Genomic DNA, 23,328 nt, shown 5'->3' on the forward strand with positions numbered 1-23,328 from the left:
GAAACTCACCTGAATAAGAAGGTCCTTTTAAGTCGTTTTGCGATAAAAATTTCGGTGCATTTAAAGATGGCAGTGGTACCTGTAGTTCTTCGGTATCTAAATGTCTGCATAAATTGTATTTAAAATATATAAGTATTTTTACATTCCATTATTGCACTAAATCAAGGCATAAACTTACGCATACATTCTTAAAGAAGTCTGGCGGTCTAAACTTCGCACCTTTATTTTACGCTGGGAATCTCCAAATGATGATTTTCGTGGTCTAAATGAAGCAAATGATAGCAATTCCATGCGATCAACTATATCGTAAAGTTCGGCGGCCGACTCAGATAAAACTGGTCGACAATGTCTACGTAGAGAACGCAACTGAGCATATCCTTTTATGTCGACCGGACTTATGGCATTTTGTAAATACGATGTTCCGACCAGCGAAGTACGCCGAAGTAGTGACGATTGACCCAACGGAATTTCTAAAAGATTCGACATACTTGGTATGGGACTCAAGGGAAACTGTTGAAACTCCCTAGATTAAAAAGAACAAGGATATAATTTTTGACATATACATATACGAAAAATTAATTAGCCCTGTAACATGCTACTTACCCCATCGCTGCTGCTCTTCCTGTAACAGATTCACAACTACTTACACCAGATGTATTTGAATCCGTACATGAGTTGTAACGAGTTCGATGCGTATGGTGAAATCCGGCACTCGACGCTGGAACAATACCTGTACCCGTTGAACTCAAAAGACTTATTACATCGGTCGTTTTGGACTCAGACAGAGAACGTTGATGCTTGCCGTGACGCAAGTAGGAGCCTTCTGGCAATGTTTTCGATTTAATAGAAGCGGGTAAAACATTTACACTGCCACTGGCACTGACACTACCACTTACACTTGTCCCACCAACACCAATACTTGCTGATCCAACCTGCTTAGAAGAGGACGTCTTCTCAAGTTTAGTTCGTGGCGAACTAAATTTATTTGGTTGTGAACCATTGTCTCCACTAACCTCTTCTCCCGATGTCTTTATGCTATCGGTGGTAGTATTGGCATCTTGAGCCTCTGAACTCGCACTAGCTGCCCCAACAGCATCACGGTTTGTGCTAGTGCTACTTAAAAGCAGATTCCAATAGCTGCCAGTGTAATAGGAACCATCAATTTGATCATCTAAGCCGGTATAGTTATACGGGGGCATATCTTCATAGTGATGTCTTACAGGCGTGTAATTACCCAACATCCAGTCTTCTGGTTGGTGAACTGGCCATAAAGTATTTCGATCATGCCGAACACTTAACCAATCTACAGAGATAGAAAGCATTAAAACATTGTTACTGCATTCATCTACCCAGGTCCGATTCTAAACAATACTTACTTAATTTAAATAAAACATTGGCTCCAGCATTTGTGCTGCCAATGAGACCCAAAGAATTGTAACATGTGGCACGTATTGAATATACCTCACACTTTGTTGCCAAAAATACAAACTTATCATAAATTCTAAAAATATATATCACATTACACAGTAAACACATCTATCTTATTAATTGTACCTAAAATATATTAATAAAGTACATAGGCCATAATTACCTTGTTCCAGATTCTAAGAAAAATTCGATTCCATTCGAATGAGTAGAAGCATGAGCAACGGCCCATATGGCTGCTTTGAGTTCAAGACATTCGGATTCATCTGAACACTTACCACGACATACAATATCCATTAGTTGTGGCAAGTCACCAAATTTCCTTAATGCTGTTGTGCCCTGCGTCGTTTGCACCATCTGGCCATATAGATGAGCCGGCATATTTGGAGGAATAATTATGGGACGTGTATTGCAATTTCTTCGACTGTAGTACCCGTCTTCGTTACGAATGTGCAATGTTAAACTGGAATGTGTATCGGCTTCTACCAGCAACACATATCTATTTTTAAAAATAATAAATGGAAGAAATAAAAACAGATTATTAAAAGTTCTTTTTAATATTCCAGCCATACAAAAGTATGGATATACTAGAGTGTATGTATCTAGTACGCCCAGCCTTTTTGTATAAAGCATTTAAAGGGATTTCACGCTCGCCTCTTATTGTAACCATTTTTCCAGTACTCGATTTCTTCTTTAATGCGAGCTTTTGGTTGATTCAGACCACGTGATAAGGAATAATACCGTGCCATTAATATGCGACCAATATCGCCAAGAGATTTTAAGTTTGGCCACAAACTGACAATTTCTTCGAGATAATACTAAAAATATAATTCAAACAATATTAATATACGAAATGAACATGTTTTCATAATATAATAATATATGCCTTTTCATGACAAGCTTCTTCCAGAACATCCATTGCTGCTAGCACAACACTACGATCAGGATCTTTCGTTTGTTGTATAATCAATGGTATACCCCAAACTTCGAAGTTTGGTATGCGCGAACGTAATAAAACTACTAAAAATTGAGTAGCATATAGACGACCACTTCGGGTTTTCGCAGAAGTTAAAGCATTTTCCAATACCTTGCGTGTGACCGAGTCCAATGTGTAATCCAAACCGGAAACTATTAACTTTACATAGCACACGTGCACTGTATTCCGAACCAGATTAATAAGACTAAAATTATGGAATGTTTATAAATTATTAATGTGATTTCTGAATATCAGAGATAAAATGCTTACTGTTCGAATACAGCTGTATTTGTTAAAATACTGATGCCCTTCTGGGAACGACACATACGTCCAATAAATAAAAAATACTGTTGACACATAGTGTTGTTCATATGTTGGGGACTGAATAGACAATCGTGAGCACGATTCGATGTGGTTACAGCCAACAACTGAGTGGCCACATCCGTAAAAAAATCAGTCAATAAACGAATGCTTTCAAAGGGACTGATAGCCAGCAACCAGTCGATAAAATCTAAACCAACTTTTACGTAAACTGGTAAAGATTTACCATGCACTAGTTCCTGGTGAGAAAAATGATTGTAGCTGGGTTTGAAATAACCGATAAGATTTTTAAGGAACTGTAAACTCGGCTCTTCCAATTTTCGTATCAAGTTACACTAAGAAGATAAACGTAGACTTCATTTATTAAACTAAATCAAAAACATCAACTATTATATTTACCCTTATTATAGTAGATACAACTTCCCAATCCCAACCAGAGCCGTCTTTAGTTGTTAAAACATTCGAGTCTTTAATTAAACGATTAACTTTGATGTTTTCCAGAAATGGAAGAAATTTACATTTCAAACGGAAACTTGATCTTCTCGTTGATGAAGATTGAGAATTTGACTCGTCACTCGAAGATACAGAATCAAGGCGTGTCCTCTCTAATGTACCGCCCATTGGCTGTAACGGTGCTACGCCAGTGTTAGCTTGTGTTGACGTTGGCGATTGCAAGCTGGACGGAAAAGGTAAGGCATTGATTTCTCGTCTAAAAAGTCTAGTGTGTATAAGAGCTGAATAAAAAACAAAATAGAAATAAATTAAATGTTTAAATTTAAAGTTTTACTGTTTCATCATGTAGACTTACAGCCTTCCTGAATAATACTATCTAAAAATAAACTACTTGAAGCCGGTCGATTTCTTAGCATCTTTTGGTAGCATTGCAATGCTGATATAGCTGCACTTGCTCGTTGATTTCCTTGGGTTGCGTGTGATATTAAAGTCGGCAATGCGGGGCTAGTACTACAGATATCGGCTGGAAGATGTGTGTGCATTAAATGGAGTATTTTTCCAATTAGAACGGTGGCGGCAACGGATACTGCAGTTTCGCTTGAAACAATAACCTCTACTAGAGCATTGACAAGACCAGTCTCAAGAAAGCAGTACAACTGTAAAGCTAAATGTTGTTCACATATATTTGGCGTTCGGGCAGCTAAACTTGGTAAAATGCTGCGACCCTCAGCGGCCACGAATCCATTACTCAAAAGCCAGTTATCTTGGAAATCAGACGGATCAACCGCCTGCAAAGCCACGACATAATCTTCAGTCCATATTGGTTGTGGAAGACCTAACAGTTCATATAGCAATTCAAGAATTGCTTTCTACAATTGTGCAAAATATATTTATAATTGATCAAACCACAACTCTATACAAATAAAAATGCGTATACATACTCTAACTTCTATTTGATTTAAATATAAAGCGTCAACTATTGCTTTTAAACCAGATGGTTTACTTGGATCACAGAATTCAATGGTCCCAGTCCAGCTGCGTAGAACAGACAACAATGCTAGCCGGCAACTTGTATAACGTAACTCTCGCGCATCTCTGTCAATTCATACATAAAATCCATATTTATTAAGTAAACAATCTTAAGAACTTTATTCACAACTTACTTATTTTTATCCATAATCCCTAAACGATATGTAAAGTCGCAATAGGGAGCTGCCAAACAATCCAAGCGTACACCTGATATATTGCGAGTTTGAGGCCACTCCAGCAAATACAATAGTACACCACTTAAACTCTCTGCGATTCGTGGATTATGGCACTCCAACACGTTACGTGTTATTGACGTAACTCCGCCACAGCATATAAGTAATGTTGGATTTAATACAGCAAACTCGCAGAGCGTTGCCAAACAAGCTCTTAACAAATTATCACTTTCCTCAATGCCAGTGTCCGCCAGGGACACCAAGCAACGTACCAAAACTGGGCTGATATTTTCTGCTGATATTGCAAGCATTTTTCGTATCTACAATAAAATTATTAAATACATGTATCAATGGAAATATCACATTAAACTCACCAATTTCAATGCTTGCACCCGCTCGTCATCATTCTTAAGCATTAAATCGATAGATCGGCATAGCAGGTGTGGCAATTGCATTGAATTAAATACTTTGACGTCCTTCATTGTGGTCAAAACATAACGAATTGTACGTAAAGCTGCAGCTCGAACTTGCGTAAATGTATGTATGAGAGATGCGCTCAAGCTTGAATTTACAAAAAGAAAAATAAGTATCAATATAATTTAAACAACAAGTAAAATAACTATATCCAAATTTTTCAAATCTTTTGTTGATACAACAATGTAGAGTTTATATGTATGTATAACAAATTTGTCTGTAATGGGCCGAGATACAAGCGAAAAACCATCGAAAAATCCGACCAAATTTTTTAAATACCATATAATTCATCAAATAACATTGTCCAACAGCATTTTTGGAACAGAATAGCGACCCTATAATTCTGAAAGGGCATGTTGAGTAGATAATTTTTGTAGAATAAACTTATAGTCCAGCTGTTCTGAATTATTTATTACAGTGGGTCAAAGTTTTAATTTTTTGATCGAAGGGAGCATTAACTAACTGAAAAAAAAGTTGTAAGTTAATATCTGAGAGAATTCTTATGGTCAGAGTGATGTAATGGAATTTTATGGGGATTATTTTTGTGGAAGATCTTAACCCTCTAGCTCCTCTCTTTAGGGGTCAATTTGACCCTTTTTTTGAGAAAATCAAAAAAAGTCCTTTCAAAGAGGACATTTAAGGATTCAAATATTCTAGAAAAAGGACCGTCACAGGCTGCCTTCAAATAACCTCCGAACACCACCTTCACGAGGAAACCAAGGTTCTACCGGTCAAGGAACACAACGTCATGTTGACGCAACAGTTCCTTCTGGGATGTCATCGGAGGAGTCATCCAAACTTCAACATCACACAGTTGGAATCTCCCCCGAGGCATGTCAGACAGGACCTTCGGAAATACGAGGAGAACATACAGAGGTATGTGCAGGATCCATTTGATCGCCGCTCGTATATGACAGCTTTGAACGACATTCACAGAGACGCCATCAATTCCGCGGTAGCAGGATACCGTATGAATGTCGTACTTGGAGGTCGCCCACCACCGATAGCAGACGCCGAGAAGGTTCTGCCGCGTGGAACAAGAGTCGTTCTGGCACAACTTAGATCAGGATGGAGCAACAGGCTTAATGCCTTTTGGTCTCGCATAGACCGTGCCGTCCTTAACTTATGCCCAGCATGTGGTCAGGGTCCTCATGACACCCTCCACATATTTAACTGTTCAGCCAACCCTACTTCACTCAGTCCAATGGATTTATGGACTCATCCTGTTGAAGTAGCTCAATTTCTTGGACTTGAACAACATGCAGAACCACCAGAACATCCAGATTGATTATTGTAAATTGTTCATGCTGCTACAACAACAACAACAACATTATTCAGTGATTCAGATTAATCAGAATTTACAGAATTTCCTTAAAAAATGTGTTAGCTCATTTTTTTTTGGATCATTTTCACTTTTTCTGTTATTATAAATATTTTTGTTTATTATTTTTTAACGTATTTTGTTTTTATTGTTTAAGTAAATTAAATAAATATATTTTTGTTGATTTTTTTATTCGATTTTGTTCTGATTTTTTAATTAAAATCTGAATTTATACGGTTTTTCAGAATTTTGGAACGAATCATTAGTTTTTATATGAAGCTAGAGTATCGTTTTATGCGATTTTATTTGGAACGCATCTATCGCATAAAACGAGACCTTTTTAATTAATTTTAAATAAAAAATTTCAAATCTTTTGTTAATAAAGTAAAATGCTAATATGAAAAATGTTGTTTAATTATTAAAACTAGCATAACCCGGTGCACTTCGCTACCCCTACCCTAGTTAAATTAAAAAAATATGAATGGAAATACGAAAATAACACATACAAAATTTGAGAATCTCTCAATTACAGTTCACTTGATAGTCGAAAATAACTAACTAATTTTGTATGGAAGATACCACTCCACTTCTCTGATCCCACCCATTTTTAAACCTTTTATGTAAATATCAAGCTTTACTTTAACTTTCCTTTATAAGGGAGGGGTCATTCCTACTAAGCCGATCATGCTTAGCTAACCTCCTTAGAATGGTAATAAATTGATTGATACAGAGTTTAAATTCTTTTAGAATTATAGTTCTCCAGATATTCAAAATTAATTATTTACTTTGCGCCATAACCACTAATGCAATCCCGACCATTTTCAGCCAATCTGTGTAAAATGGTAAGAGAGCTATGCGGACAAAGTTTGAAGAACCTTGCAAAAATTATACAAAGTGGGAGGTGACTCACATCCTTTTCCGACCTCTCCCATTTTGGGTCCTATGCCCTCTAATCTAATTCCGTCTATATTCAGCTTAACTCCGCACAGTAACAAGAAATTAATTCGCTAAAAGTTTAAACACTTTTACAATTATAGTTCTACAGATATTCGAAATTAATTATAAACTTTGTATAGGGTGGGCCACGCCCACTATTCCAATCCCGAACAATTTCAGCGAAACTATGAAAATTTATAAAAGAGCCATTTAGACTAAGTTTGAAGAATCTTGTAATTATATTTCACAAAATATTTAGAAATAACTATTTACTTTGTATGGCGCCTCCCATATTTTCCGACCCGTCCCATTTTTCATTAAACTTCATGCAGTGATAAACCGTTGAAAATCTTCACAATTATAAAATAACTATTTACTTATCTACAATTACATATTTACCCCCATATGCATAAACAGTAGACCGTCTCAGTTTTTATACTTTTTTCGAAATTCCTTCATGAACATAGATTTTCTTAATCTACTCCAAAATCCAAGAATTTTGGTATATAACACTTAAATATGGATGAACGGGAAGTGGTCTCTCAAATCGTTTTTTCGTTTTTTTAGGCAAAATGCATTTTTTCCAAAAAATTAAAAAATCATATGAATGAACATAATTAAATGCATTAGAAAGCTAATTAAATTTCCTAAATGTTTCTTAAAGCAACATTGCCATTTTGTTCGATGGTTTTTTATTCATAGCATTACAAATTCAGATTTTCAAATAAGAACTTAACATTTTTTTTTTAATTTTTGCTTACCTTTTCTTATATAAAAATTGAACGAAGTAAAATTTTTATATTCTGTAAATGCAGTATGGTAGGAAATTTTAAAGTGAAGATTTTGATGTAAATAACAGTAACATTCGGCTAAGAAAAATTGCAGTTTTAGTTAAAATGATGAAATTACTAAAGTTGACTATTTGTAAATTTGCATCAATTTCATAAATACATTAATATAAAGTAAGAAGAGATTAATGTTGGTTTCTTATTTTTTAAAATTTGTTAAAATTGTACTTTGGTTGCAGTTTGGATGCATTTTGGGAAAATGCTAAAAAGACTTGAATCAAATCATTTTGATCTCTGTTTTCCATCACTACACAGTGGGGCAGAATCAACATTTTTTTGAAATAAATCTGGCATTTCTAAACGGCTGGTCCGATCGGGATAAAATTTGACATGAGGGTAGCCAAGGAGTTTTCGAGTTTAACGTTTTAAAACGCGCCCTACAAATGTTCTAAGGACGGCGATATGGGGCTCAGAGTAGGTTACCATCGACTTGTAAAATTTTTAAACACGTTCCATTTCTTGTTTCCCATCTGATTTTTGGAAAGCGATTGGCTAGGTCTTGAAAAACGTTTTTACGTGTGCTATTTATCTCTTATAATTTCCGAGTTATAGGCATTTCAAAATTGAAATTTTAAAATTTTGCCATACCTTGGTCCGCTTTTTTTAAAATATAGGTCTTACTTTTGGACCGAATGGACTTGATTTTTTTTGTTAGTTAGACAACAAACTCGCCAATACTATACAGAAGATGTTGGAGCAATATCAATTATGGATCCAACAATAAACGATGTTCAATTTAAAAATTCAAAAAATAGTACATTTTTGCTGTTTTTTGGGCGAAAAGGTGACTTAATTCTTTCTTTGTTAAAAAAAAACTTTCTTTAAGAACATATAAAATTTGTTTGTGTTTCTGTAAAGTATGTTTACGGAGAACATTCTGATATAAAAAACATGTCCTATTTTTCTACTATGCTGTCCATACGCCCTTTGGAATTTGACTTATTTTTTTATCAAAATTTCAAATTTGGACCACATGTTCTGTAATCCCAAAGCTGCGAACAGAACACGGAAAACAGCCTTGGAAATCTCGATGTGTTCTCTATTTAACCATAAAGTATTTTCCCAGCCCCGATGGAAATGTGGGCCCTATTGGCAAAATTGTAAAAAATAATATTTTTGGGATTTTCGCTCTAATTTTTAGGAATTGTGGGAATTTAACCGTCCTTCAAAAATATTACACTTTTAAAGCGAATGCCATTTCCTCCAACAAAAGTACAATTTTATCAAATTTGAAAAAATAAAAAACCAACATCAATCTCTTCTTACTTTATTATGAAATTGAAGCAAATTTACAAATAAACAACTTTAGTTATTTCATCATTTCAACTAAAACTGCAGTTTTTCTTAACAGAAAGCTACTGTTGTTTACATCTAAATCTTCATTTTTAAATTTCCTACCATAGTGCATTCACAGAATATAAAAATTGTTCCTCGTTCAATTTTTATAAAAGAAAAGGTAAGCAAAAATTAAAAAAAATGATAAATTTGTATTTGAAAATCTGAATTTGTAATGCTATGAATAAAAAACCATCGAACAAAATGGCAATGTTACTTTAAGAGACATTTAGGAAATTTAATTAGCTTTCTAATGCATGTAATTAGGTTCAAATCTGTTATGAAATGCTTAAATTAGAAGCAAATTACTAAAGCAAGATTTTTTTATTTTTTTGGAAAAAATGCATTTTGCCTAAAAAAACGAAAAAACGATTTGAGAGACCACTTCCCGTTCATCCATATTTAAGTGTTATACACCAAAATTCTTTTTAGAGTAGATTAAGAAAATCGATGTTCATGAAGGAATTTCGAAAAAAAATTAAAAGTGAGACGGTCTAATGCTAGGTATACACGTTACGATAAGTCGTACGATAAATCGTATAAGTATGAAATTAGTAACGTGTATCATGTTGTCGTACTAACGAAGTATGAAAATCAAAAATTTTTGATTTTTGTGATATTTTTATTACTTGTCATTTTTTTCAAAGGAAATAGTACGATTTGTAGTAACGTCTATCACAAAATCGTACTTCAACTCATACTACGATTAGTACGAAAAATAGTATCGTGTATACCCAGCATAATAAACAGTTTTTTAAATTTGTCAAAGGTTTATAAAACAAATTTTGTTTTATAAACCTTTCATAAATTTAAAAATTGTTTATGCATATGGCAGTTAGAAAATAAAAAAACACCTTCAAAATATATTTATTAAAGCGAATTTAAATTACTAAATTCTTCTTCTTTGTTTGTCACTTAAAACAGAGCGAAATCAATACTGTTTAATTGTGAATAAATCCCTTTAAAATGGTATATTTCTTGCCCAAATTAAATGTATAATGTGAGAGTAAAAGGGGTCTAAAGAAATCGACTTGCCTATTAATATTATGATGATGATACATAGATTTCTAATCGTGATAAGGATTGTCCTAAAGCTGCGAAATTTTCTTTATTAAAACAATGATTGGAAAACCATGTTCCAGATACGAACATGGTTTCGAGCCTGATTTCGAGACTATTTGCGTTTTTTGGATAAATAAAAATAAAAAAACTGATTGCCTTAATGTACATGACATAAATTAAAAACTTACCAATAGAGTAACTCCTCTGTAGAGAAACCCAAACTATTCCTAGATACCGCTACCGAAGTTAATGTTGCTGCAGAAATCGTAGAACTACCAGTTAAATGAGTAGCTCCTCTTGCTGAAAATATTAGTTTTTTATTAAGCTGCTCTTGCTGCTGGCATAATGTGGCCAATCCATTAAGAAGAAAGAGACGCTTTGTATCGCGTGTGTCGCGACAGCACAATGCTGTATAAATATCAAAACAATTCTCTGCAGCCGACTTTTTTGGATCCAAACGATAATAATCCTCTGAATCTTGTGAAACTGTAAAAATAAGAAGAAGAAAAACATAAAGGAAATGATTAAGAAATTGAATAAATAATATTTGTTGTATACAAATTCATTAGAAATGGTATTCGGGACATAATTTTCACACCAGTGGAAGTACGGAATAACTAACATTTGCAAAAACACTCAATCAAACATTTGGACGCCAACTTCGAACAAACTGTTCAGTTTTGGACTTCGTCTAAAATAAGAAACTTTGCCCAAGGAACCATACCTCTAAAATGAATTCTGATGTTCCTTATTTTGACCCAAAGGTCAAATTTGGAGAATTTGACTAAGTATATTTTCTAAATTTGTTTATTATGACACGAACGCCATTTTGTACTTGTTGAATACTCCGCTACTTAAGCACGCTAAAACTGTTCGTGTTAATCATTTCGATCATTGCGAGCAATGGCCATGTTGGTTTAAAGTTAAATCTAAACTAAATCTTAAAAATAAAGCTATGTATGCTGTTTCTCATAGACGTATGATTAATATTATTTATTACCTATGTAATAAATAATTAACCGTTAATCGGTTAACCGATTAATTTTAGACGGTTAACTGTTCGAATAATTTGAAATTGCCGATTTTAAAATAACAAATAAACCGATTAATTTGTGTCGATTAACCGAAATTCCTTTTTTTGCACTTTAAACAATTTTTTTGTATTTATTTTTCCGTTTCAATTCAAATACAAAAATTTCAAATTAAAATTAAATATTTTTTGAACATCCAATAAACATGATTAGTGAGTATGTATAACAACTGACATATTTAATTTACATGTATTTGAAACTTTGTATTTACATGTATAGACGAAACTTTTTTTTGAAATGAGTCTTTTATCATAACTAAACGAAACTATTAAATTAATCAAAATCTAAAACAATTCAAAAAGGAATACATATTCTTTATCATGCTTTTGATTTCTCCAACATATGTATATGTACAATCAGCGAGAGTTTTTCTCCAAGAAAAGTTTTATTAAATCTAAAGAAAAAAATCCTTTAAATTACATAAATATTAATATTCTTAAATACATTTTCAACAAATCATGCGATTTCATAAATATAAATAGTAGATGTTAATATCTTTCTAATCTGTATTTAACCCAAATTTTTACTTATCAAATATACGGGAAAATATGAATTTTAATTTTGATGTTTACAACAAAAAAAAAACACTCTCACACAAAAAATAATTGACTTTTTGAAAACTGATGAAACTATATGAAATATTATAGAACAGCGCATATCTTGTATTACTCAGTTCATAAAACATGGATTTTGAGTTATGACGTTATTGCAGCAAATAGGCGATATGTTTACAAAAATTATCTCTAATACCTTATTTGCTGTTTTTTATGTTTTTGTATACAAAATTCGTTGTTGTATTTTCTATTTAAAATTAAAATATAAATTATTCGGTTAATCGAATAATTTTAAATTAACCGATTATTAACCGAATAAAGCTAAACATCGATTAATTATTTGCTCGATTAACCGATTAAACCAGAAACCAGATTAAATGAATACCCTACTATGTACATCACATTTATATTTATCATACGCTCTATAAACAAAATTTATACACAATACATACAGTGGTAGTCAGGTAATTAAGACAAAAATTGTTTGCTAAATTCCATGTGATTCTCAATTATTTTTTCAAATATTTCCACAAATATGAATGCATGAGGACTGTTTTAACACACAAGTGTGTTTTATTCAACTGTATCAATTCATACATATTCACCACGAACACATAAGATTTTTCTACAAATTTGTTTAAAAAAAATGCATTTATAATGCATCTTTCAAATTTAGACTCTGGATTTTTTTAAAAGGAATATTTGTTTAATAAGTGATTTAAAGAGGACAATGAATTCGAAATCCTGCTATCCTGAAATATTCAATGTCAATTTTAACAAGAACTTAAAGTTGAGACCCTACTTTAAATGGAAAATATTTGACGAAAAATACGTTACCGCTAAATAAAATATATTTTAATTCTTTTATTTATTATCAACAACTCCTTTTACTTTAGTAAATTCAAAATAAATATTTAGTTTTATTTTATTTGATGCTGTTTGATCTTACAAAACACTTGTAAGAGTAAACACGCCAAACAAATTTGTGCTAAAGAAAGTGGTTACGCTTTTTTTGAGTAAATATTTGCAATGTGTGACCGTACCTTTAGTATCCTTCTATTATTAAAGTAAATATGTATAGTTTTTGGTTATTTTAAGAGGATATTTATGGCTTTTAAAGGATATTTTATGCACATAAAACACATTTTTAGAGCAAATATCGGCATTCCCTGCTTATTGGTTTTACAATCTAAGCATTTCTAGATACTATTTGTTAGGTCCATGATTTCACCTAGCCCCCATACAAATGTCCCCCCGGGCAACATTTGTCCCTAGTCCCCATACAAGGTCCTCCTCAGAAAATGACTTGAACACTCGTAGTTGTCTTATAATAATTAATATCGGGTGGAAAATAAACATAATATGAACCTAAATCTTTTCACCAACTTTTGTGAAGATCGGTCCATAATTGACTCTACCCCCCATATAACCCCAGTATCAGAAAAATATTTTATTGTCAATAAAAATTTCAACATAAGTCATTTAAAGAATATACAAAACACTATCCACATGTTTTGTAAATGAGAATTTAAAAATAAATAATGAAAAATTGCTCAAAGTATCGTGAAGTGATTTATAATGTTATCTGTGGATGGTTAATGGATCTAACGCTGGTTTTCGTATACATTTATTGTATACTCTATACAACATGGCAACAAGCAAATACTACAAACCTATTTGTAATTCCAGATTGAATCAAATCATTTCAGTGTGCGTTCGTGTTTAAAAAAAATATTAGTAATTTTAATCTGAAAGGTTCGTGGCAAGGAAACCACAGAATTGTACTAAAATAGGTATGTATTAGGGTATTCATTCGACTAATGATCGTTCGATTAATCGAATAATTTCTTACGAATAATTATTCGAACAATTTAAAAATGGTCATTTTCGAATAACGAATAATTCGAACAATTTTATGTAGAATAATCGAATAAAACGAATAAATGTTCATATATGTATATTTAAATTTATTAAATTGCTTATAATTTTTAAATTTAAATAAGTAATAATGACTCACAAAAATTGTATTGTTTCTGAAATTCGACAAATAACTAAAGACAAAGGTACTTTGAATCACTGTAGATGAGTGTTCCGATAGCTCCTTCTATAAATATATAAATAATACTGCAAGAAGTTACAATTCTAGAAACAAATCTTTAAAAATGTTTGACTTAGGACTTGAACCAATGAAAATAAAAGGTACGGAATAAAATATTTGTTATTTAGCTGGCGAAATATTAGAAGAATCTAAATTAATAATCAAAATTTTAACTTAGATTATAGTGGAGTTGAATGTGATTTTGAAACGGTCGTGGAAATTGATATTGAGGACGACATATAATGACTACATTGAAATAGATGAAGGCCGTGCTCTTAAAATATATGTATATAAGTAATGTTATTAACCGCGTACTTAAGTGTTGCAAAATATTTAATAAATCGAATGATAAACACAAATATTGCAAACTAACGTTTTGTTGCAAGAAAATCATGGAGTTCGTCTTATACATGATTTTGAACATCGTTGAACATCTTCGTCTAACATGGTAATAAACTTTTTGCGTATTTGTAAATGCGTCAATCATGCACTGCCTGACTTCAAATTAGCCACGATCACTGACAATGACATCAAACTTTGGACAGATTCCCTTTATTGTGTAATTCCCCAAGACCACTTTATTAAGCAAATATTCGGCAACGTTGATAGAGCTTGATGTATAATACAATTTGTTATAAATAATTTTGAAATAGTGAATAATTAATTTACTAAAGAATTAGTTACTCAATTTAAAACCCGAATAAATGAACGACATAAAAAAGTTCTTAATACTTTTATATTGTATTTTAATTTTTTAAAGCATAGCTCCAAAACGGAAACTAGTCAATTGTTTTGTAGATTGTTTGGGAGTTAATCTAATCAGAATATTTCTGTTGAAAATTTAATGATGGACTTTGTTTTCGAAAGTTTTTTTTAACATTATCAATACTTGAATTGTTAACTTTAACGTTATTTTTTGTTTTTCTTTAACAATAAAATATTTAAAAAACGACATCAAAACTTCATTCGTTACTTTTTTAAAAAAATTTAAATTATTCGAATAATTCGATTAATTTTAAGCGTGTGATCGAATTATTCGAACAAGCTAAAATCTCTTATTCGAATTATTCGTTTTATTCGAACAAAAGAAAAATCGAATAATTCGAATACCCTAGTATGTATATACAACCAGATTAAATATTGTTTGTGCTAGAGTTTTCATAAAAAATACGGAATTTATAAATGAATCATATATATTTATGAAAAGCAACTTTATGCTACGGATGAAAATGATTTCATTGATGTTAAAATAACGAACAACAATACAATAAATATTATAACACACAATAAAATCTGTAGTTTTAACGCACATCAAAATGTAGCCTAGAGTTTCATGCAGATATACTAAAAAAGATGGAAATAAATCTGTAACTTCTAAACCCTTAGTCCAATTTGAATGAAATTTCACATGCGCAAAGAGGAAGTGTTGTCGATTTTAAGTTTTGAATTTGGACCTCATGACACTACCACGAGCGGGACCAAGGGTCCGTAAAGTACCTCGGGTATGTTCAATTTTAAAAATTATCATATTTCTTCGTTTGTGTTCCGATTTCAAAAAATAACTTACATATATAGAATCTTCTCATTGAGCTCATTATAGCTTAAGAGATATTCGCATTTGAAAATTAAATTTTCAACATTTTTACCCACCCTACTCCAGTTTTTAGATGACCGCTGTTCCAAATATTCCCGATTTTCTCCATTCTTTTATAGGATTAACAGCAGATGTATATATCAAATAAAGAAAGAATTGGTTAAAAATCACGGCTGAGTCCAAAGTTACATGCATTTGAATTTTTATGTAAAATTCAACTTTAGAGCAAAAATTCTCAAATCGCATAGTCGATATCAAATTATAATAATCATTACAAAATATTCATAAATAAAAATTTTATTTCAATTTGAAAAATTTGTATCTATGCCAAAACTCATAAAAAAGCATTTTTTTCATATTTTTCAAAAAAATATTCCATGAATTTGTTAATTGTCAAAAGTTTTATACGTTATTGGAAAGTAGACAAAATCTTCTATCCATTGATATATAACTTGTCTACATTATGTTTTTTACGTGGCAAATTAATTAGGGAAAACCTAACAACTCGCTGAGAATTCAAAAATTATAATTTTTTTTAATTTAAAAGTACAAATTCATTATACATGCTCTTAGAAATTTTTTAGATAACTTAAAAAGAATAAAAGTATTTTTTTCCCCCAAAAAAATAGCGAAAAATCGCCTTTTTTATTTTTTAAATTCAAATGCATGTAACTTTGGACTCAGCCGTGATTTTTAACCAATTCTTTCTTTATTTGATATATATGTACATCTGTTAATCCTATAAAAGAATGGAGAAAATCTGGGTAAAAATGTTGAAAATTTAATTTTCAAATGCGAATATCTCCTAAAGCTACGTACACACGGTTGTCAGATCTTACAATATGGTCAGAAAAATTTTCAGAAAATGTCTAACAACCGTGTAAACTTACAATTTTTGTCTTACAACGTTGTTAGAAAAAGTATTGTCAGTACATTGTAGGACAATAATATTATCAGACATCTGACAATCGTGTAAACACCTTACGTTGCCATTGCCAGATCATTGTAAGATCATTGTCAGAAACTTTTTATTGTCATATGTGCGAAGTTTATGCATCTGACAATGGCATCATTGTCAGTGCAAAAAACACACGATCATGACCCTATACTCAGTTTGTCCATTTTGTTTTTATAGGCCAAAGATTTTGAAAATCAGTGGGCTCTCAAAAAATGGTGTCATTAATTTTTGGCCAAAAGCTAATTCAGACTTGGTAATACCGCTTAACTTTATATGGCAATAATATAGCTAAGAGTCCGCCAAACAAGTTTTGTTAACATTTTTTCCAAAAAATAGATTTTTCGTGCACTTTTTTTGAAAAAAATATAGGAAGAACAATTTTTTTTTTACTTTTTTTAGAATAACTTCCAGGGACTCCTAATTTGTCACTAACAATATTGAGTAATGTTGTAGCTACGGTAAATCTGAATAACTCTTGTGAACATATCGATGCATTATGAACGTGTCTAGTCCCTCTAAATAGCACATTCGTTTTTACTATTTTTTGACTCTAAAACAAAGATTGTTTGTTGAAATAGTATGATCAAGTCCACACTTCTATGTTGTGCTGTATTATTTAGTCGGCACACATTTAAAACAAAATCGCCAAAATTGATCAAATTGTTCGGAGTCCATTCGCAATAAATTATGATACAACTCCGGCTCGTCAGTTCGTAAGTGGATGAGCAATGTAGCGTAAAATCATTCCTACTGATGGCGAAGTAATCAATCCTTTACCCAAACTTTGCGACGATTTTTTGCTATTTTGCCTTCATCCGTCATGCAATGGCTTTTTTCTGTTCCATAATAATACTTTACATTTCCAACTTTTTAATAAATACACACAGATGACAATTAAAATTGTTTGTAAAAAGATTTGAATTTTCTTCTGACAATGTCTAACAAGAGATCTGGTTACCTTTGCCATACAACAATCTGACAACCGTGTGAACTGACAATTTTTGTTGGCATATACATTTATTGTTTGACAATTGTCTGACAATGAAATTGTAAGGTTTTCTTACAATCGTCTAAGCTGACAATTTACCTTTTGGTAATAATATTTCATTGTCAGTACATTGCGAGCACATTGCCAGATCTGACAACATTGTAAAATCTGACAACCGTGTGTACGTAGCTTAAGCTATAATGCATTCAAGACAACAGGCTACACGACTACACGAACACAAATTCTGCTGGTTACAGTTGTAGTCGTGTGGAAGCTACTGAATTATTTTAAAGACGACAGCTACAAAGTAAACAGCTGATTTATAATTCAGTGGTGCCACTTTAATAAAAAATAACCGTACAAAATTCCAAAGTAATTAAGATTGAAACAATTATTTTGAGTAAAAATATATATGTATATGGTTATAATTAATTATGTACCTGTTATTAATTTATTTCAATATGGTTATCAGAAACTTCTCTTAATTAAGTAAAAAAAATATATTTCTTTAAGCACTAATTTGATTTACATTTTTTTATTATATTAGCAACACTATTTCTGTTTTGTAGTTGACAAAAATAGAAATTAGCCTAATTCGGCTACATCGGTATGAGTAGTCGCGTGGCCGTGTAGCTGTGCTGTCGTTAAAATAATCGTCTCCATATAAACGTGTGCATTTTATTTTTGACAGATTGAAGTTGGTAGCCTGCTGTCTTGAATGTGTTTAATACTATTTCCTGAAAAAAGTCGAAATCGACTTTTTGGTCGGAAAAAAGTCGAACAATCGATTATGTTATCTCAAAAGTCGAATAGTCGAAAATAGTCGAATAGTCGATAAAAGTCGACTTTTTAAATTGTTAAAAAAAATATTGCACTTGCATTTTTTGTAGGGTATGCTAATATAAGTAAATAATAAATAAATAAATGCTTATAAAGCTTTTTTCTACACAAATTTCTTACAACATTATTCTAACTATTATCGCCTTGATAAATTTAATTTTTGTTGCTAAACTTTACAAAAGGCGCATCAATAAATGTAGAAACCATGTAGTTTTTACAAGAAATGGTAAAAAGTTGAAAATAGTCGGAAAGTCGAAAATAGTCGAAAAAAGTCGAAAAGTCGAAAAAAGTCGATTAACTATAAAGTCGAAAGTTCAAAAAGTCGACTTTTTAAAAAACGGAAAAGGTCGAAAAGTCGACTTTTTGTTTCAGCTATAGATCCATAGCTACGACGAAGTTTTATGTAGTGCTCGATGAGAAGATTCTATGTGTGTGAAGTTAAAAAATTCAAATTTAACTAGCACAGACTTAACAGTCATCATTAATAAATTATAGTACATGAAATATATCTGAAATAATTTCAGAACTATAAAAAATAAAAAAAATATAAAAAAATAAATTTCTGACGTGAGCTAATAGTAAGATAATAAGAAGTAATATTGGAATTTAAATATAATTGAGTTTTTTGAAAACAAATGCTGGAGAGGATTAGTGACCATTTTGGGAACTGGGTGAATGGTTCGCATACTACACTATATAGAAATGTTGGTGCAAGGAGCACTTGTTGGAACTTTTATAGTGGGATATCTATAGTTCTAAAAATTATTTCAGGTACATATTTCAGATATATTTCATGTACTATAATTTATTAATGATGACTGTTAAGTGCTTAACAGTGCTATGTTGACTGTAAAATGATCAATGTTAAAAAATTTGGTTAAAAAATAAAAATAATAATGCATTCACAATAAAGGTGAAGGGTATATAATATTCGGCATAGCCGAATATAGCACTCTTACTTGTTTTTGTTTCAATTTGTTATTATAATAATATTGATTAGTGAAGCCTTTTTTCCTGTTGACCTGTGTTAGAGTAAATTTGCATTTATGGACAAATACAATTTTAGCTTGAAATTGGACAGGCATCAAGAAAGCTGGACAATCCAGCCAAGTCCAGCCCGGCTGGCAACCCTACCCGTATGTGTGAAAAGCAGTGTTGCCACTTCATGTGTAATTACACATATTGTGTGTAATTTTAACTTGTATGTGTAGCCCATGTGTAATTGAGTGAATGTGTAATTCATGTGTAATTTTAAATTCCAATTATATCCAAAATATATTGTCAATGTATGTCTTTTATCTATATTTTGGATTTTAATTGAATGAATGAATTATGGATAGTTCAGATTTCAAATAAATACAAATCCAGTATCTCTAAATGTATTCATATTTATTATATTGTACTCGCTTGTTACTCAGTATAATGGAATTATATGTACTCTCCCGGTGGCCGAAATTCTAAAACAATATGTTTTATTAATATTGGTGGACAATAAAATACTTAAAAGTGTACCACAAAAAATCGTGTGGCCTATTTATATATAAGATGAAGATATGAATCAAGTTTGAACTAAATTAACATTAAGGTTTGCAGAAAAATACGATAAGTAATTTGGAGATTGCTATGTTTAGTTTTCCAGATGGACTTTTCGCCGTTTGTGATAGTTTTGTTTGCGTAATATTGGTAATAGAAACTAAATTTTAGTTTATATACATATAAGACTTTTAATTTCAACATGAACAAAATATAAAATAGTATAATAACTGTACATTTTTACAAGTTATTACAAATTGTTATTGGAAAAACGTTAATTTTCGTTATCTTGAAAATTAACGTTTTTCCAATAACAATTTGTAATAACCAAAATCGAACTATTATATCGGTAACGGTAATTGCAGTTATTTCGGGGTAACGTTAGCCAATCTTAAGAGAAAAAAACAAGAACGTAGGAATTTGTGTGAGAAAAATTTATTTACAAATTGTTTCCTGTTATTTTTTATACCCGTAAGAACTGTTTTGAGTTTATGCTATTGTCTGTCTGGTTTCTGGCTTGTGTTTTAAATAATAAACATTAAAATTGACTTACTATTTTGGAAGCTTAATTTCAAATTTATAACTACAAATTTTAAAAATATAAACGTTACAAGATTTTATGGTAAATTATTTACTGGGAAGGAAAATGATCAGAGCTATAATTTTTAAACAAATAGTAAAAAATATTTATCTTTGAAACTGAAAACAAAACTGATTTCAAAGCACTTAATATAAATTAGGAATAAATTATGTTAAAAGGATGAAATGCTTAAATGTTGATTAATGTTTTATTATGATTAATGATATTTTTCAGTTTCAAATATTTATAATTCATCTTAATATATTGGCCAATATACTATATTGTTGTTATGGACAAATTTTTGAAATAATTCTTTAGATAATACAATTATAATGCAAATTATAATACAATTTACGTAAAAAAGCAAAAATAGTTTGGGAACAAAAGTCAAGTTCGATTAATAATATTTATTACAAAATTCATTCCAATTATGAATTTCTTTTTTCTGTGTAGTTCGACTACTGTACATCGATTTTTTTTTAATAATAAATCTAAACAAAACCAAAATAAGAAACAGGTTAATTGCTGAATTCTAAACGCATTGAATCGTTAATTCTAGTGACAGTTGAAATATTAAATTCAATGGCAAACATTTTCTACATTTTAATCAAAATTCAAATGATCATAAACAATTAATGCAATCAAATTAAGTTTTAAAACTTATATAGTAGGCAGTCACCAACCCAAATGTAATGTGGCAGGCTACAAACCCATATCGTATTTTAATGTTGCAAGCTATTGATGAACAAAATTTTCGAATCTACAAAATATTAAGCATTAAAAAAGTACAAAAGAATAAGAACCAACATATTATAAAGATCATGGTAATTTAAAATTTATTTTACATAATTTTTGAAAATTGTTTATACCTTAAAATGTTAAGTCCATTTAAAAGAACGTCTGACATTATCTAGAAAAAGTTTATAGTTTGGCTGTTGCACTCTATTTTCAATCATTTTTAATTTTTATGGACTGGGGTCCAATCTTGTTCTGTGAAACGGTGAAATGAAAAAATAACTTTTCATTCTCGTTTTCATAAGAACTTTTCATATTATCATTTCACAATTACACAAATTGCGATTCCCGTTCTTCAATTTGTTTTATTCAACTTTTTCTTTTCATATTAAAACATTTGAATTTATTTATCATTTTTTCACTAAACGAGAATCAGAAACTCTATGAAAATATGAAAAAACTTTTCATTTCACCGTTTCACAGAACCAGAATCAACCCCCTGGCTTATACATTTTTTTTTTTGACTTACTGGTCCTTTAAAGGAAACAAAATGTGTAATTTGCATAATTATAGTATAGAAAATATCTTTAGAGACAGTAAAAAATAGTAACGAATAAGTTTAACAAAAACAGAACAAGTAGTATAGTACAAATTAAAAATTAATATAAACTTGAAAAATAATTTCATATCTAAATTGAAACATATGCAAAACAAATTATGTAACGAAAAAAGTAAAAATTGCACTAACCTTTTTCAAATAATAATAAAACGTAACGTTTTCTTATTACTTTTAAAAATTCAGGCTCATTTTCTGCGAAAAGAAAAGATCACAAAAAGGAAGAGAAACGAAACCGACAAAGAGTAAGTAAAAAAGGAATAGGTAAAAAGTGGAAATTAATTACACAGCATGTCAAATATAAATTAAGTAAATTCACTTCATTTAATAATTTTTAGAGTTAAGACTTATACTATGTTGTAAGTTTTGAACATAAATGTATTTTGCACCTTTCAACTAAAATAAATAACTACAATAGGCCTGTAAATATATTAGGTCCAACGTTAAAATATTGACACAACCCTTATGCTTGAAGATACAATACATGGTAGAGGTGTATAAAGTGACTTGAATTTACGTCAAATTAAATCAAATGGGATAAAACAAGTAAGAGTGCTATATTCGGCTATGCCGAATCTTATATACCCTTCACTTTTGTTGTGGATGCATTATTATTTTTTATAATAATTACCCAGCAGTTAAGCAAGTAGTCAATGTATCCATGTATTAAAGACAGTAATTGTCACAAATGTCTTATCACTTGGCTGACTGCATTTTATATATTTTGGTCATTTGACACGTGTGTGCACTTTGTAGTGCAGAGAGAAGACAATTGGTTACTTTATACATCCCAAGTAATCTAGCGTGAAGACAATTGACACTTAAGTGTCCCTAAGTAATCTGGAGTGTAGTCACTTTAAATGTTAAATGTGAGTAATTCGTACAAACTGTTTTTTACAAATTGTGTTGATATAATTCTCATACAGTTTATTTTTATTTTTGCTTAAGTATACTGATATCACATGTATGAAGATATCACATATCATGAAGTCAATAGTCACTTTAGTGTCTCTTAGTAACCTATGGTGAAGCCACTTCAAACTTTTTTTGTACTGCACTTTATTTTACCCACCCAGCGTTGACTATTTTCGATCAGCTATCAAATAGTCACATTGTAATCAAAATGGTCAATTGACACCCTTCTTAGGACATGCACGTGTTAAAATAACTAGTCAAGTAGCCGATCAAGTAACCAGTTACAAAGATAGTAAGTTAACTGACGCTATGTAACCAGTATGTGAAGCCAATGCGTTGCCTACTTTGGACCAGCTATTATACAGTCCCATTGTAATCAAAAAGAGACAATTGACCCCCTGCCTAGGACATCAAATGACTAGTCACGTGGCTATTGAAGTAACTAGCTCACACCCTAAATGATGGGTAAAATC

At 31.0% G+C, this 23,328-nt stretch overlaps 1 protein-coding gene across 1 annotated transcript in view; it reads right to left on the bottom strand.

Annotated features, from left to right (window-relative positions):
- rictor (rapamycin-insensitive companion of Tor) overlaps positions 1-23,328 on the bottom strand; it is a 42,847-nt gene that overhangs the window by 7,029 nt on the left and 12,490 nt on the right. The window contains exons 2-15 of the mRNA XM_065507979.1: positions 10,542-10,839; positions 4,752-4,938; positions 4,339-4,697; positions 4,117-4,270; positions 3,531-4,044; positions 3,122-3,456; positions 2,672-3,057; positions 2,312-2,606; positions 2,080-2,243; positions 1,592-1,924; positions 1,377-1,501; positions 604-1,303; positions 179-523; positions 10-104 (exon numbers count right to left, since the gene is read on the bottom strand). Coding sequence (XP_065364051.1) covers positions 10-104; positions 179-523; positions 604-1,303; positions 1,377-1,501; positions 1,592-1,924; positions 2,080-2,243; positions 2,312-2,606; positions 2,672-3,057; positions 3,122-3,456; positions 3,531-4,044; positions 4,117-4,270; positions 4,339-4,697; positions 4,752-4,938; positions 10,542-10,839 — 4,290 coding nt within the window. The remainder of the gene's footprint in view (positions 1-9; positions 105-178; positions 524-603; positions 1,304-1,376; positions 1,502-1,591; positions 1,925-2,079; positions 2,244-2,311; positions 2,607-2,671; positions 3,058-3,121; positions 3,457-3,530; positions 4,045-4,116; positions 4,271-4,338; positions 4,698-4,751; positions 4,939-10,541; positions 10,840-23,328) is intronic.

This window comes from Calliphora vicina, chromosome 4, assembly GCF_958450345.1.
Source record: "Calliphora vicina chromosome 4, idCalVici1.1, whole genome shotgun sequence".
In the NCBI taxonomy this organism is placed as follows: domain Eukaryota; kingdom Metazoa; phylum Arthropoda; class Insecta; order Diptera; family Calliphoridae; genus Calliphora; species Calliphora vicina.